The sequence below is a fragment of the Hevea brasiliensis genome, chromosome 2 (genome assembly GCF_030052815.1).
Source record: "Hevea brasiliensis isolate MT/VB/25A 57/8 chromosome 2, ASM3005281v1, whole genome shotgun sequence".
Lineage (NCBI taxonomy): Eukaryota > Viridiplantae > Streptophyta > Magnoliopsida > Malpighiales > Euphorbiaceae > Hevea > Hevea brasiliensis.
In genome coordinates this window covers 3,464,825-3,479,212 of record NC_079494.1, presented here as the reverse complement: position 1 = coordinate 3,479,212, position 14,388 = coordinate 3,464,825, and the positions used below count along the sequence as shown (strand labels likewise).

Genomic DNA, 14,388 nt, shown 5'->3' with positions numbered 1-14,388 from the left:
GAATAGTAAAAATTAAAATAAATTAGTTGTTAAAATTATAATTGAAAGAGAATTTAACAATCAAAATTATATTACGTTAACTAATTTAACTCAATTTTGACTATAGATTTAAAAAAAAAAAAATTTAAAACCATGCTAAAATTGTTAAACAAATTAGCTATAATTATAAAAAAATTTTAAAAATTATTAATTTTAAACCTTTAAATTACATATTATCATTTACTATTAATAAAATTATTTATGAGTTAGAATTTTTATCTATACAAGTATTTTTTGAAATAAGAATTATAATAAGACTAATATTTTAATATACTAATATTATTCATTGTAAATTAAAAAATTATAAAATAATTTGATTATTTTCTAAATTTTTTTCATTCATATTTTTATATTATTAATTAATTATTAGAAAAGAATATAACACTATAAGTAAAAAAGTTAGGTTTATGATTGAATGAAGGTAAATTAAAAATTAAAAAAATTGAAGTATTTTAAAAAAATGTATATATGGTAAATATATTGAGAAAAAGTTAAATTATATAATTTAAAAATATATTGTTATAATTATATATCATATATTAATTTTATCATTTAATAAAACTCTAAATACTTATATATTTACATAATTAAATAAAATTAAAAGACAAAAAAAATTAAAACTTTTATATTAATTATCAATTTTAGTAAGAAATTTTAATTATATCAATTTAATATTTTCAATTTTAATAATAAATTTAATTAAAAAAATTAACTAGTCAATTAACAAAAATAATTTAAAAATTTTCATTTATTATCAATTTTAGATGCTCATTTTAGTTTTATTAATATATTCAATAATTTCAGTAATTTTATTAATTTTAACAAATTTTATGATGATAAAAAATAATAAATAAATAATATATCTAATATTATTATTTTAATTTTTAATTTTTTCCCTCTTTCTACTTATACTTTTAATTCAAATCTTTCCTCTTATTTTATTTTAGATTTAAGAAAAAAGAAGAAAAAAAATATTTAAAAATAAAGTATGAATAAATAACAAACCAAAATAAATATAATTATAATTTTTAAAATGATTGATAAATTAATTAAAATAATATTTTATATTAATTTGAGAATAATTGTTAAAGTTGATATAAGAATAAAAAAATAGCTAATATTAATAATGTATGTAAATATTTAAATTACTTTTATCAATTTAGTTATCTAATTAGGTTAATTATTAAAATTGAAACTAATATCAAAGTTTGAGATTAAATTAATTGAAACTAATATCAATAATACAATTAAAAATATTTCGTTAAAATTGAAGAAATTTATAAAAAAATAATTTTTTAATCATTTAGTCATTAAATAATAATATAAAATTTACATGAATTGATAAAAACTTAAAATAATAAGCATTTAAAATTAATATTATAATTTTTTTTATTATATTTTAATATAAAATTAAAATTTATTTTTATTTTAAATAATTAATTATTCAAATAAAGACTAAATAATTTTAAGGAATAGCATTTTTAAAATTTTTTTAATATATTTAAAAATTATAATATTTTTTCATGTAAAGAATAAAATTAATTTGAAAATAAGACAAATTAATTAAAAAAATTCTATGCACTTTTTTAATTTTATTTAAATTTTAGATTTAAATTTTAGTTGATTTTATTAACATTATAAATTTAGTGTTAGTTTCATTCTATTTACCTTAATTAATTTTGTTTTATTTTATTTATCTAAATTAGTCAAAATTAAAATACAAATATAATAATTTCATTAGAATTTTCAATACAAAATATTTTTTAATTTATTATATTAAACAATATTTTGATAATGTAAAATTATTTATTTTTATTCTTATTAAAAATGAAATAAATAAAATTTATTTATATATAAAAATAAATTTTAAGTTTGATTAAAGTTATACTTATAAGAATATAATTAAAGAATTATTACATTACAATAAAAATACAAGCAGAATTATTATTAAAATAATATTAAAATTTTAATTTATATCGATTATTGTAATATTAAAATGAACTTGTTAGATATTAGGGACAAATATTTTGCCGTTAAAAGTTATTAGAGACAATAAAGAACAATGTAAAATTGGTATTTTAAAAGATTTAATATAAATTTTCTATTACTAAAACATTAGTGACGATAATATTTAGACATTAATTGTTAAAATTATTAACGATGCATATTATTGTCGCTAAATGGTATTAGTGTCGAATTTATATAAAATTTATATTATTAAGGATGAATTATTTATCTATCCCTATAAATATATTTTTTTATATTTTTATAAATAATAGATAGATAAATAATATTTTTTATTTTTTAATTTCATGTTTTAGTCAATTATTTTTTTATAAAATTTAATATTTAATTAAAATTAAATATATGTAAGATTAAAAATTTTAAATTTATATAAATTCTAAAATTAAGTATTTTAAATTTATATAAACTTATAATTGTAATTAATAGATAGATTAATAATATTTTTATTTATGAATTTTTTATTTTAATTAATTATTTTTTATAAAATTTTATATTTAATTGAAGTTAAGTATAAGTAAAATTAAAAATTTTAAATTTATATAAATTTTAAATTAATTTTAATAATAAAAATATAATTATAATTAATTTTAAAAATAAAAAATAATTTAAACAAAACTAATATTCTTCCCCTATATATATATATATATATATATATATAATTGCCACTACATAAATAATTTAATTAAAACTAACCATTTTTATTGTGAAATTATAATTTTTCTAAAAAAATTAAAAATTAAAAATTAAAAATTAAAAATTAAAATCAACATTATATTACAATAAGTGTGATTATAAAAAATTTAAATTCATATAAAAATAAATTTAATAATTATTAAATTAATATTTATAATATATATATATTTATTATTTTTATATAAATTTTAATATAAGTATTTGATTTAACGGATAGGTGGAGCAATTTGTCATGAGCCAGATTTAGACCATGATCCAAAATTCATCCGCACCCTGTGCCAGGTGAACAACGCCATGGATCACGTGGCTCAAGGGGCTATTTGGGTTTAGGTCCCACAGAGTTATCGTTGTGAGTCTGCACAAGTGTTGGATTCCATAGTTTGAAAGTCAAAATGACTAATTAGTCCCCAATGTACAACAACTGAAACAAGGCACTTGTCTCACAGTGGCGATGGGTATTCAAAAGTTCAACTGTAGACAGCGTAAGCCATACCGTCGTTTTGCGCCCTTCTTCTCCACTTCAATATTCAGCTCTGTGGAGCTCAGAAAGAGTAAAACAAATCGATTTGGATTTCTCATTTTGATTCTTTGAGATAACGATAATGTGCGAGCGTATGGCTTAGGGTTTCGCAAGCCGTCGGGAGTTTGGAGTTTTAGATCAGAGATTCTCGATTCAATTAGGTAATATTTATGTTCTTTTCGCCTTTTAATTTTTTTTTGTTATTTGTTTGTTTATTTGGCGATGTGTAATCCGATTGTGCAATGCAGATAGCTCACAAAATTTACCAAATGGAGATCAAATTAGAGCAGGAGGACGCAGCTGATTGGGTTTACAGAGGCGAAGGTGCTGCTAATCTAGTTCTCTCTTATACTGGATCATCTCCCCTTTTTGTATGTTCATCGATACATTATGCTCTTTTTAATTTTGACAATTTCGTTTATATTTTATCATTGAAAAATCCTTGTTAGCTAATGCAGTATGTGGAAAGTTTATGGTAGGGTAGAGGAAATCAATTGCACTGCCTTCAATTTGTCTTTTTAGAGGAAATTTTATGTTGCTTGATTTGTAATGTATAATAATATAATAAGGCAGATTGGGAAGGTAATGAGAATACAAAAAGCAGCGAGGAACGGCTCTTCACATTGTATGGAGGATCACACAGTATTAACAGAGCATGAAAGGTTGCTATGGAAAGAGGCAGAAGAGCTAGTGTCGTCTCCTACAAAAGAACTGGCAGAGTTGCATTATGTGAAGGATGTCATGAGCCCTTTGTTGGGTCCCAAACACGTTGATGCTGGTGTATGCCTTTTCTTCTTCCCCTTTCGTTTACATTTTTCTTAAGCTAACTTTTTTTTTTGTTGATGCATATCTGGTCATTAATTTTTGTTCTTGTCTCCGAATAATTTGTGGAGATTCATTTGATGTAGATATATAGAGATTATCATATATGTATGGCATTTTGGATATGCTCTTGGTTGCAAATGAATGTGAAATGGTTGAGGAAACTATATTTAACATTTGCCTACTCAATTTGAGGATAAATAATGGTTTAGTTAAGATTTCTGATGTTGACCTCCTTGGAACTTGGCAGATGCATGTCCTAGCATGTAGAGAATTTCTTGAATCTGTTGAGAAGAAAGTGATTTGCCAGCGTCCTGCTTGGCGAGTTGATGCTGCCAAGATTGATGTAAAATGTGATTTTGTGCTTCTCATGACTGATCATTCTCTATTTCCTAGTGGTAAATACCATGATCTTTGTTTTTGTTTTTTGTTTTTTAATTGTTTAGAAGTGTATTAATTTATTTTTTAGCATAATATTGAGAAGTTGTAATTTATCCTGCTTTCTCATCCCAGGTATTGTTAAGGTTGGGCCATGCATATCTGTTGAGATAAAGGTACTCACATGCAATTTGATGTTTGTTACATTTCTTCTTTTATCGATGTTGGTTTTTGTTTGTTTGTGAGTGGTATCTTTTCCTTATAGGCTTTATAACTTACCTATTTGTTTCCATAAAGTAGCCCAAATGTGGATTTCTCCCTTTTTCAAGATTCATAGCTGAAAGAAATGCCATTAAAAGGAGCACAACTCGTTTTAGAATGCACCAAGTCCTGAAGTTGCGCCAACATGAGGTAATTTTCTCCCCTTTATTATGTTCTCAGGGTGGAATTACTTCAATGATATTGGCTCTGACCCTGCTTTATTAATTAGTGTTGTTAATATTAGCTTCAAAAAGGCTTATGCACCTCAATAATGAGGTCTTCTCTCTATTTATGAATTTTATTCTCACTCAAGCATGTTAATTTTTCAGATATCGGAGTTAAGTCAATATGATCCGTTGGATATTTTCTCTGGTTCCAATGAAAGAATACATAAAGCTCTCAATGATCTCTACAGCACCCCTCAGAATAATTTCCGTGTATTCTTAAATGGCTCTATTATATTTGGGGGCTTGGGGGGTGGCGTGGATAAAACTAGCATTGTGATTGAAAAAGCTTTTGAAGGCGCACTGAAGGGAGTCATCCAGGCCGATGATGGTTTGCGTACAAGGAGTTTCATTGAGCTTGTTGCTGAGACTGTTTATAATTCTCGAGTTTTGGATCAGCTTCTTGAAGTTCAGAAGCTTGATAGTATTGATATTGAAGGGGCGATTCATGCTTATTATAACATTATTTCTAAGCCTTGCATGGTGTGTAGAGAATTGGATGAAGCAAGAGTTCCACATGGATATGCCTCCTTGCATTCCATTCCTTTGAGTGAGAGCTTGAAGATCATAAAAGATTATATAATAGCTGCAACAGCAAAGGACTGTAGTTTGATGGTCAGTTTCAAACCAAGGGAAGATAGGGATTTTGGGTCTCCATATGGTAGTGTATATCTGAAATCAACCAACCAAAACTTTGATTACAAGGTGGGCCTTTAACCTATTTCATTTTTACGTTAAATCACATAGTAGATATGAAGTTGCTAGGATACCAGTGAAGAATCCATTCTAGTGACACTATATAATCTTTTTATTGTAATGTTGAAAAAAAAAAGATCCCATTTGCCATTCTTGGTGTCTTAAAGGTCTTTGGTGTTAAATAATCCCACCCCCAAAACACCACCACCACCACACCCCCCCCCCCCCCCCATCAAAAAAAAAAAAAACCAAAAAAAAAATGTAGTTATGAGGTTCACACTAATGATCTTTAGATATTTATTCTGTGTTTGATCAAGTTCATGGTGGTATTACTATTTTTTTCCAATGTCATACTAGTTGATCGCTCTCTCTCAACAACACCAAGCATCATGTCTTTGCTTATAGTTTGATGTTTCGTTTATGTTGCAACTTCCTTAGGTGAATTTCATAATCTTTTTATTGTAACGTTGATAAAAAAAAGATCCCATTTGCCATTCTTGGTGTCTTAAAGGTCTTTGGTGTTAAATAATCCCACACCCACACCAACACACCCCCACACCCCCAAAAACAACCAACGAAAAAAAAAAAAAAATAGTTATGAGGTTCACACTAATGATCTTTAGATATTTATTCTGTGTTTGATCAAATTCATGGTGGTATTACTATTTTTTTCCAATCTCATACTAGTTGATCGCTCTCTTTCAACAACACCAAGCATCATGTCTTTGCTTATAGTTTGATGTTTCGTTTATGTTGCAACTTCCTTAGGTGAATTTCATTGACTTGGATTTGAAACCCTTAAAAAAGATGGAAACCTATTATGAAAAGGACAAGAAGATACTAAACTCCTATGCTCAGTTGGCGAAAACAAAGCATATGAAAGGCAACACTTTGAGTATGGAGGTTTTTGAAACTATAAAATGACATTCAACAGGACTCTGGAGCATTCTTACTTTACTGAAGATTCTATTGGTAAGTGAAAGTAATTTGGTTTGACCATCTTTTCTCAGTTATTGGTATATGACTTGTAAAAATTAAGATTGGAGGTGCAATTGTTTTCAAATACTCCAGTCAATGCGATGAGCCTCAATCCAATCCAATGTAGTTGGAGTTGCCTGTATAGATCTTTTTTTGTACTCTTTACTCATTTTAGAGCTACATTTATAGAGAGGTAAAAAATGCTAAATCCTAACATTTTGCCACTATAACTTAGATATGTTCAATCTCCATGCTATAAATGGGTCTGTGCCTAGGCAATGCTCTTTTAGTATCACCTGTAAAACTCTAAATTGTACTTTGTTGACCTCAAAATTTTAAGAGTGGTGCTATGAGAAATTTTGTATGTGATTTCATTGATTTATCTACAAGCAACTCCACTTTTTGATTGATGTTTGTTGTGGATATTCAGCTTTCTATTTTGTTTTGTCATTTGATGGGAATTTAATGAGGGGAAGGATAGAAAGTGAAAAAGACAGACTTTTGAGCTCTACTGTGAAAATGATATGTCAACTACTTCTAGTGCCACTCCATCCATAGACCGCATGATCTACAAATTCAGTTAACTGGGTTTGAATAAGTTGGACATGTGGCAAGGTTTACCTTGCAATGATGACAATTCAGATTTAAGCAGACTTCTTATGACAAAACTTAAGATCTAGCCATCTGTAGCAAACTTCACCGTGCAGACATTACACTGTCAGTTGCTCTACCATACATTGGCAGCTTGTAGGTTCTCTTCCTCTCTCTTGGTGGAACCTATTCTTCCTGGGAGAATGGAGCAAAAGGGGTGGGTGGTGGGGACACACAAATAATCTCTGTTACCCTTTTGGCATCATTAAATTTTTGCCAACATGATTTTCGGCTATGATTACCTGTCTATAATTTATGCAAAAGTAATAAGCAACTTATTGCTTAGTGAAGTGCTCAACTTGTGTTTTTGTGTCCAATGGAGATTCCAAGTCAACATACTTTGATGATTTACTTGCATCACATTGTCCTTTGATGATTTACTTTAATATCTTGTGGAAATTTGACTGCAGAGTTGGTAGACCATTGTAGGCAAATTTTAGTTTGGGCTTCATCCTGAACCTTATTTTGAACTTATTTCAAACTCATTTTAACCATATAACCCTAAAGATAAAAGCAAAGCGCAGTATTTAGGGTGATTCAGTTCAGTTAAACTGAATTTTTTTTTTCTCCATAAACTGAACCGAATGAACAGACCAAGAAGCTAAAAAAATGAAACCGAATCAAATTGCCAATAAACTGATCTGAATTTTCAAATTAAATTGGTTCGGTCGGTTTTTTCCTTTTGAGCTGAATAGTTGCACAGTCCTAATGTTCCATACTTCCATTTGTGTTTTTGACAGTTCTTTGTTTTCTTCTTTTTTGAAAAACATGTTAATTTACGGAAATTTTATAAATGCGGTGATTTGTACGTGATATATTTAGTCACCAAGGTTCTAATTGGATTACTAAATTTCATTGTTTACAGAGCGACTGTATGAAGGTCAGCAAGACTGAGGCATGGGCATGGTTCAAATCAGGATCTCCAGCCAAGATTGAAGGTTTGAGAGTTGTTGTGTTTTAATTGGCCAAATAGAACACACATGCGGTCCAATACATTGGCGGCAGTAAGCAGCTGTAAAATGTGCTTGATAATGAGGCGTTAGTCATTGAAGTCATCTCTCTGTATAAGAGCTGGATCTTTTAGGACCTCTTCTGAAGTTTTTACAACAAAAATTGACAAAAGGTGGCAAAAGTAGGGTACGTCGTACTCATTCAGCTAACCCCAATGCCTACTAAAGCTGAATTGATAAATTGAAGGACTGTTGCATGCCCTTTAGGCCACGACAGTTTCAAATACAAGGTTTATTAATTCTCTGTCTTAAATATATCCTAGATTAATATGTGATTCGATTATCAATAATAATTTCAAAAAAAAAAAAAAAACTATAACTGTAGATAAATCCAACAAATTACACTGTTCATGCATATTTCAGTTCTGTAGTTAACCAATGACAGAAATTTCCTTCCGATAAAAAAAAATATGACAGAAATTTTCCTTAATAATGCAATGGTTAGACATATTTACCTTAAGGAGCCTTGACACTTGGTTGCTGAATCTGGTCTGTACGTGGGAATGGGCTTCTATCTAGTTTGCACGCAATTTCTGTTCAAAATTTTTCATGGGGGCTTTGGACAGCTAGCATCCCTCTTGCCTAAGAGTGTGCCATGCTGGGGTGTGAAATCTGGAATTTAACTTGTTGCTTATCTGAGAATATCATATGTTACAGCATGTTATAAGTTGAAATTAGTAGCAAGCAAATTCTGCATTCAATGCATGTCGGAGGTAACAGTTGATCTAATCAAGAACCTTCTGACAGTCATTTACTTATTGTCACCTACTTACATTTACTCCTTTCTTTTTTGGCTCCAAAATCAAAGAGAAAATGTTATGACATAATTTTTATTGCATGATGAGATAAACTAAGTTCCAAATAAAATTATATAAAGCATTCTGAATCCTTCCATACCTTCTCTTCTAGCGTGTTCCACAAGACTATAAATTTTTTCTTGTAGCTGTCAGAAAATGTCCAAGGTTTTCTTTGCTAGGAGTTGCATGTTTTATAATTTGTGTGTTTTATCTGTTATTATTTCTATTTATACTTAAATACTCTCTTGGGGTATGTTCTTTTTAAACTGACACTCTGCAGCACCTTTTGAAGGTGCTGGATAAGGCATAAATATGTGGCTGTTCTTGCACTGACACTCAGAGAAAGTACAGAGGAATCTGACATTATTTTTCTGTTGCAGAAAACTGTAGTGTCAGTGGAGCTGCTCTGTTCAAAATGCAGGCAGAAGGTGATGAAGTTAATTGCAACAATTGAAGGGATAACTTCTATTGTCCTTGACCCTTCGAAGAATACAGTGACAGTGATCGGTGAAGCTGATCCAGTGAAGATCATTAACAAGGTCAGAAAGTTTCGAAGGTCTGCAACAATTGTGAGCATAGGGCCTGCTAAGGAAGAGAAGAAGGAAGACAAAGATTCACTGAAGAAAGAAATGATCGTTAAAGAAATGATCGTTCCTTATGCTCCAAGGGCATGTCAGAGATGCGATGTTTGGTATGTGGTTGGTGATGATTTTTATAGTTATTGTTCTATCCTGTAAATAAGAAGAATATGTTATGTTTCCGTGTTTTAAACATCTTTAAGTTCTATTGCATGCTGATGAAAATTACTTCTAAGCAACAATGATTTTTCCCCAACAATTATCTATACAGCTTGCTTCTTTGCTTTCCGTTATCAGCTAAGAAAACATTATATAATTGAACTCTCCATAAGATTTGAATGAATTTGAGGGTTTGCAGTTGCTGGCATTTATCTAGAAGTTGAAAAATTAAAAGAGTGTAGTTTGTGGGTAGGATTTGGCATTCTACTTCTGGTTCTGGTAGTTGGACTAGCCTTTGATTTGAACTTTCTTAGCAAGTAAAAATATATTATTAGGGGACTGCATTATCGATATTTGCTAGTTGTAGAGATAGAAACTCGGATTTGGTCAGTGGCAGGCTGTTTCTTTTTTATTGTGAATAGGCATTCTGATTTCACTTGCACTGTTGTGGGTTAAAAGTGGTGCTTCAAGGAAGCTTAAGCCACCCATACCGCAATAACTTTTGTAGCTACCCATGCCTCGTGGTAGGACCACCGTACCCTGCAAAAGCATAGGAAGAAATATTCCCCATCCGTCATGGTCCATGAATTTTTAATATTGTGTTTTTTTGGTACAATTGGTTTTTACTGAGATTGAAATTTGGGATTTCAGTCTTGAAATGACTCAAATGCCATTGAGCTAAAGTTTGGTGAAATTTTCTAATATTTTAATGTGATGAATTTAATACTTTTGGATAAGTGGGTCATAATTTCTTGCGTTATTTGTTTGTCCCTCTGATTAGAATAAATAATATATAATTTAAAGCAAGAAGATTGTTTTAGAATTTGCGACAGTGATTGTGTTGCTCGTTGATGAATACGTGTGATATCAAGTCTACTATATAGTTCTTGATGAATCAATTTTAATATATTAATAAGATAATAGGTGAGGTGTTGATTTGATTGATGAATGAATCAACGTGAAAGCTCAATTTCCCCTTTCTTATTTTTCAAGAAAAAGACGTGGACGATAGACGGCAATTCATTCTATGCCTACCTTTCTCTCGTTTATAGATCAAAAAGAAGCTGCCTCAAGGGATTACAGAAAAAAAAAAAAAGAATCCTTGATAGTTTTTTGGGCTAGATTATGCACAGCTTGATTATAAGTTCTTTTAGTAAAAGAAAAAGATATCTCTGTGAAGCTTCCTTTTAATATGTCAATGTCATTAACCACTTCTGAAATGTCTGATGGACTAGCACCTGAGTTAACGGCAGAAACAGTAATCTGGGAATCTCCTTCCAAAATTACACGATCAAATCCTTTCTTCTTTGCTAATAAAACAGCCTTCCCGCAAGCAATAGTCTCCAAAATCAATGGATTGACCAAACTCCTATGCCTCTTTATGCTCCAGCCACACGGAGTTCTAGTGTGATTCCTAACTATTGCAGCTGTTGCACCCCTGCCGTGATGTACATCGACAGCTGCATCAAAATTCACTTTTATGATCCCTTCTAGAGGAGTGAAGCTGTTAGAATTAGTTGTAGGATGTCTTGGTAGTTCCCTGCACTGATGTAGCTGTTGTGCTTCCACGAACTCTTCCAAGTGACGAAGAGCCATGTCAACTACCTCTTGAGATTGATGCTGATGTTGGTTAAAAATAAGGGAGTTTCGGCTCTTCCAAATGTGCCCTAAAAGGAAACAGAATTTGTATTAACTCAGTGCCTCTATCTTGAACCTTTAGTTGATGTATAATTTCCATCCACAAGTCTAGTTGTTCCTGACAACATGGTTGATCTAAGTCTTAGTGGGGAAATTAACCGAATCTCTATAGCCTGCGGGCAAGAAAAGAAGATGTGCTTCACTGATTCCACATCATCACAAGCACTACATTCCTTTGGCACATTATTAATTCTATGATTCAAGTTCTCTTGACTTGGCAGCTTGTTCTTTAGTAATTTCCAGATAAAGAAATTCAGCTTTTTTGGAACTTGGATACTCCAAACTTCCTGCCATTCCTGCTTCATATTATTGAAGGATGAAGGTCCTGGTCCTGCTTGAATGATCTGCCTTTTCTTCTTTAAAATTTCCCTTGCTTAACTGCATATTCTCAATTTCTGGTAAAGTGCCATATTACCTTGTCTTGTTTGCGAAACATGGGGATGGGAATTGCAAGAATATTCCTAACATCAGCTTCATGGAAATTTGCCCTTAGTCTTTGAATATTCCAGCAAGGTTGAGATCTATGCATTAATTGAGCCACGCAATTAACATTGTGCTCATGATTTAATTTCGCCCTTGGGGGGTTAGGGAAGGATTTAGGAACCCATGCCTTCTCTTTGCACAGAGTTCCTATCACTTATTTTCCATCTAACTCCTTTGGAAATTACTTGTCTTCCCCACATGACACTCCTCCATCGCCATTATGAGTTACTTTTAGTTGTAGCCTTTAGGAAGTTCGTATGAGAAAAATACTTCCCCTTAAGAGGCCGAGTTAGGAAGGATTGTGGATTGGTCAGAATTCTCCAACTTTGTTTTGCTAAGAGTGCCATGTTGAAAGCCTTTAAGTCTTAAAGCCTAAGCCACCCTGTGTTTTTGAATCACATAACTTATCCCAGGCTACCCAATGTATCTTCCTTTCTTCCTTCTTTTGTCCCCACCAGAAATTCGACATTGCACTATTAATTTGTTGGCACACTGATCTTAGAATACGAAAGCAGGACAAGTTGTAGACTGGTAAGGCTGTGGCCACAGATTTAGTCATCATCTCTTTCCCCCCATAAATAGTAATTGCTCTTTCCATCCAGAAATCTTGCTGTAGACACTATCCTTAAAGTACATGAAAATTTATTTCTTTGTGCATGGAAAGCTAGTGGGAAGACCCAAGAATTTTTGTTGCCCTTCAATGTTTGTAATCCGCAAGATTGAAGAGATATTCAAGCGAATGGACCTCGGTGTATTATGGCTAAATATTATGGAAGATTTGTTGAAATTGACATATTGCCCACTTGCCACATAATACTCATGGAGGATTTATTTGACTATCTCTGCACCTAATATAGATGCTTTAGTAAACAAGACAAAATCATTTGCAAAAAATAGATGTGAAATAGCTGGACCTCTTTTGAATATAGATAACCCCTTTAGCTGTGATGCCTTAATTTTGTGAGCTAACCCTTCAACACAGAGCAAGAAGAGATGGGACAATGGGTCTCCTTGGCATAACCCACGCGATGGTTGGATGAAGCCTACTTTATGCCCATTTATCTGCAAGGAGTAAGAAACTGCGTAAACACATTCCATAATCCAACTAATCCAACAATCATTGAACCCGAAATTCTTGAGCATATGTTTTAAATAACCCCATTCTACGCAATCATATGCCTTATTAGTGTTGAGCTTGATAGCCATTCCTTGGTTTCTGTGACTTCTTTGATTGACAAGACTGTGCATGATCTCATGGTAAATCAACATATTATCAGAGATTAATCTTCCCCTTGTAAAGGCGTTTTGCTCCTCTCTAATTAAGGCATTCATGGAAGGCTAGAGTCGCCTAGTAAGGATCTTGGATATGATCTTGTATATGACATTGCACAAGCCAATTGGTTGGAGGTCCTTCAACGCTAGGAGTTATTTAACCTTTGGAATTAGAGTAATAATCGTATGATTAACACTCCAAAGAAGCCATCCATTTTGAAAAGAATTTTGTCACTGCCCTACAAATAGCATCCTGTAAAATAAGCCAATATTGCTAGTAAAACTTTCCTGTAAAACCATCATCACTTGGTGTTTTTGTTAGATGGATGGAGAAGACAGCTTGCCTGATTTCTTCCTTTGTAACTGCGAGTGTCAATTGTTCATTCATGAGAGATGTAACACGTGGCCTAAAACCTTCAGTGATCAGCTCAAAATTGGAAGGACAGCTTGTTGTATACAACTTTGTGAAGTAGCCAACAACAATATTAGAGATCTGATTAAAAGAATAATGTCATACCCCTTCCTCATCCCGTATTCTCAGAATTCAGTTTCGACGGCTGCATTGCACCACTTTCCTAAAGAAGGATTCATTTTTATCTCCGAAATGTGGCCCTTGCTATCTAGCTTTTTGAGCCCAATATTTCTCCTTTCGGCTCAACTCCAAAGTAAGTTCTTTTTCAATTCCTCTAATAATCTATCCATCCCAATTGTTTGGGTTTTGTTTGGCTCTCTCCAATTTCTCTTTCTCATTAATTTTGCGATGAGAATTCTAGTTAGAAACCCTAGCCTAATCAACCAAAGCATGCCTACATTCCTTCAGCTTCGTTACTACTTTGAACATGATGTGTCCAGTAGTATCATATTGCCAAGCTCTCCAAATAATATTTTCAACTTCTCCATTAACAAACCATCGGCCATCAAAGTGAAAATGTCATTTTGCTTTATTGCAGGAATTGTCCATTGATAAAATGAGAGGACGGTGGTTAGACCTAGTATCCTCCAAGTGAAATACCATGGCATTTGGAAATTTGAGTAACCAAAAAGGTGTAGCAAGGCACCGATCGATGTGTTCTTCAATGTGGAATGATCCACTCCTATTGTTCC

The 14,388-nt window shown here is 31.4% G+C and overlaps 2 protein-coding genes across 5 annotated transcripts; both read left to right on the top strand.

Annotated features, from left to right (window-relative positions):
* Window positions 1–3,157: 3,157 nt before the first annotated feature.
* On the top strand, window positions 3,158–9,960 carry LOC110648591 (inositol-pentakisphosphate 2-kinase). Of its 4 annotated transcripts, none has more exons than XM_021802873.2 (10): window positions 3,158–3,438; window positions 3,526–3,601; window positions 3,851–4,057; window positions 4,350–4,497; window positions 4,613–4,653; window positions 4,778–4,888; window positions 5,068–5,667; window positions 6,427–6,630; window positions 8,153–8,527; window positions 9,475–9,960. In XM_021802873.2, the coding sequence occupies exons 3-8, from the start codon at window positions 3,863–3,865 to the stop codon at window positions 6,580–6,582; spliced, it is 1,251 nt and encodes a 416-aa protein (XP_021658565.2). In that variant the 5' UTR covers window positions 3,158–3,438; window positions 3,526–3,601; window positions 3,851–3,862; the 3' UTR covers window positions 6,583–6,630; window positions 8,153–8,527; window positions 9,475–9,960. The 4 variants fall into 4 exon arrangements, with proteins under 4 accessions (XP_021658565.2, XP_057988478.1, XP_021658564.2 ...); XM_058132495.1 differs by having other exon boundaries at window positions 3,160–3,438; window positions 3,526–3,648; window positions 8,153–8,424; XM_021802872.2 differs by having other exon boundaries at window positions 3,160–3,438; window positions 3,526–3,648.
* Window positions 8,162–9,831, top strand: LOC131171122 (heavy metal-associated isoprenylated plant protein 43-like). The gene is made up of 3 exons (XM_058130582.1): window positions 8,162–8,225; window positions 8,372–8,424; window positions 9,475–9,831. The coding sequence occupies exons 1-3, from the start codon at window positions 8,162–8,164 to the stop codon at window positions 9,829–9,831; spliced, it is 474 nt and encodes a 157-aa protein (XP_057986565.1).
* Window positions 9,961–14,388: the final 4,428 nt, after the last annotated feature.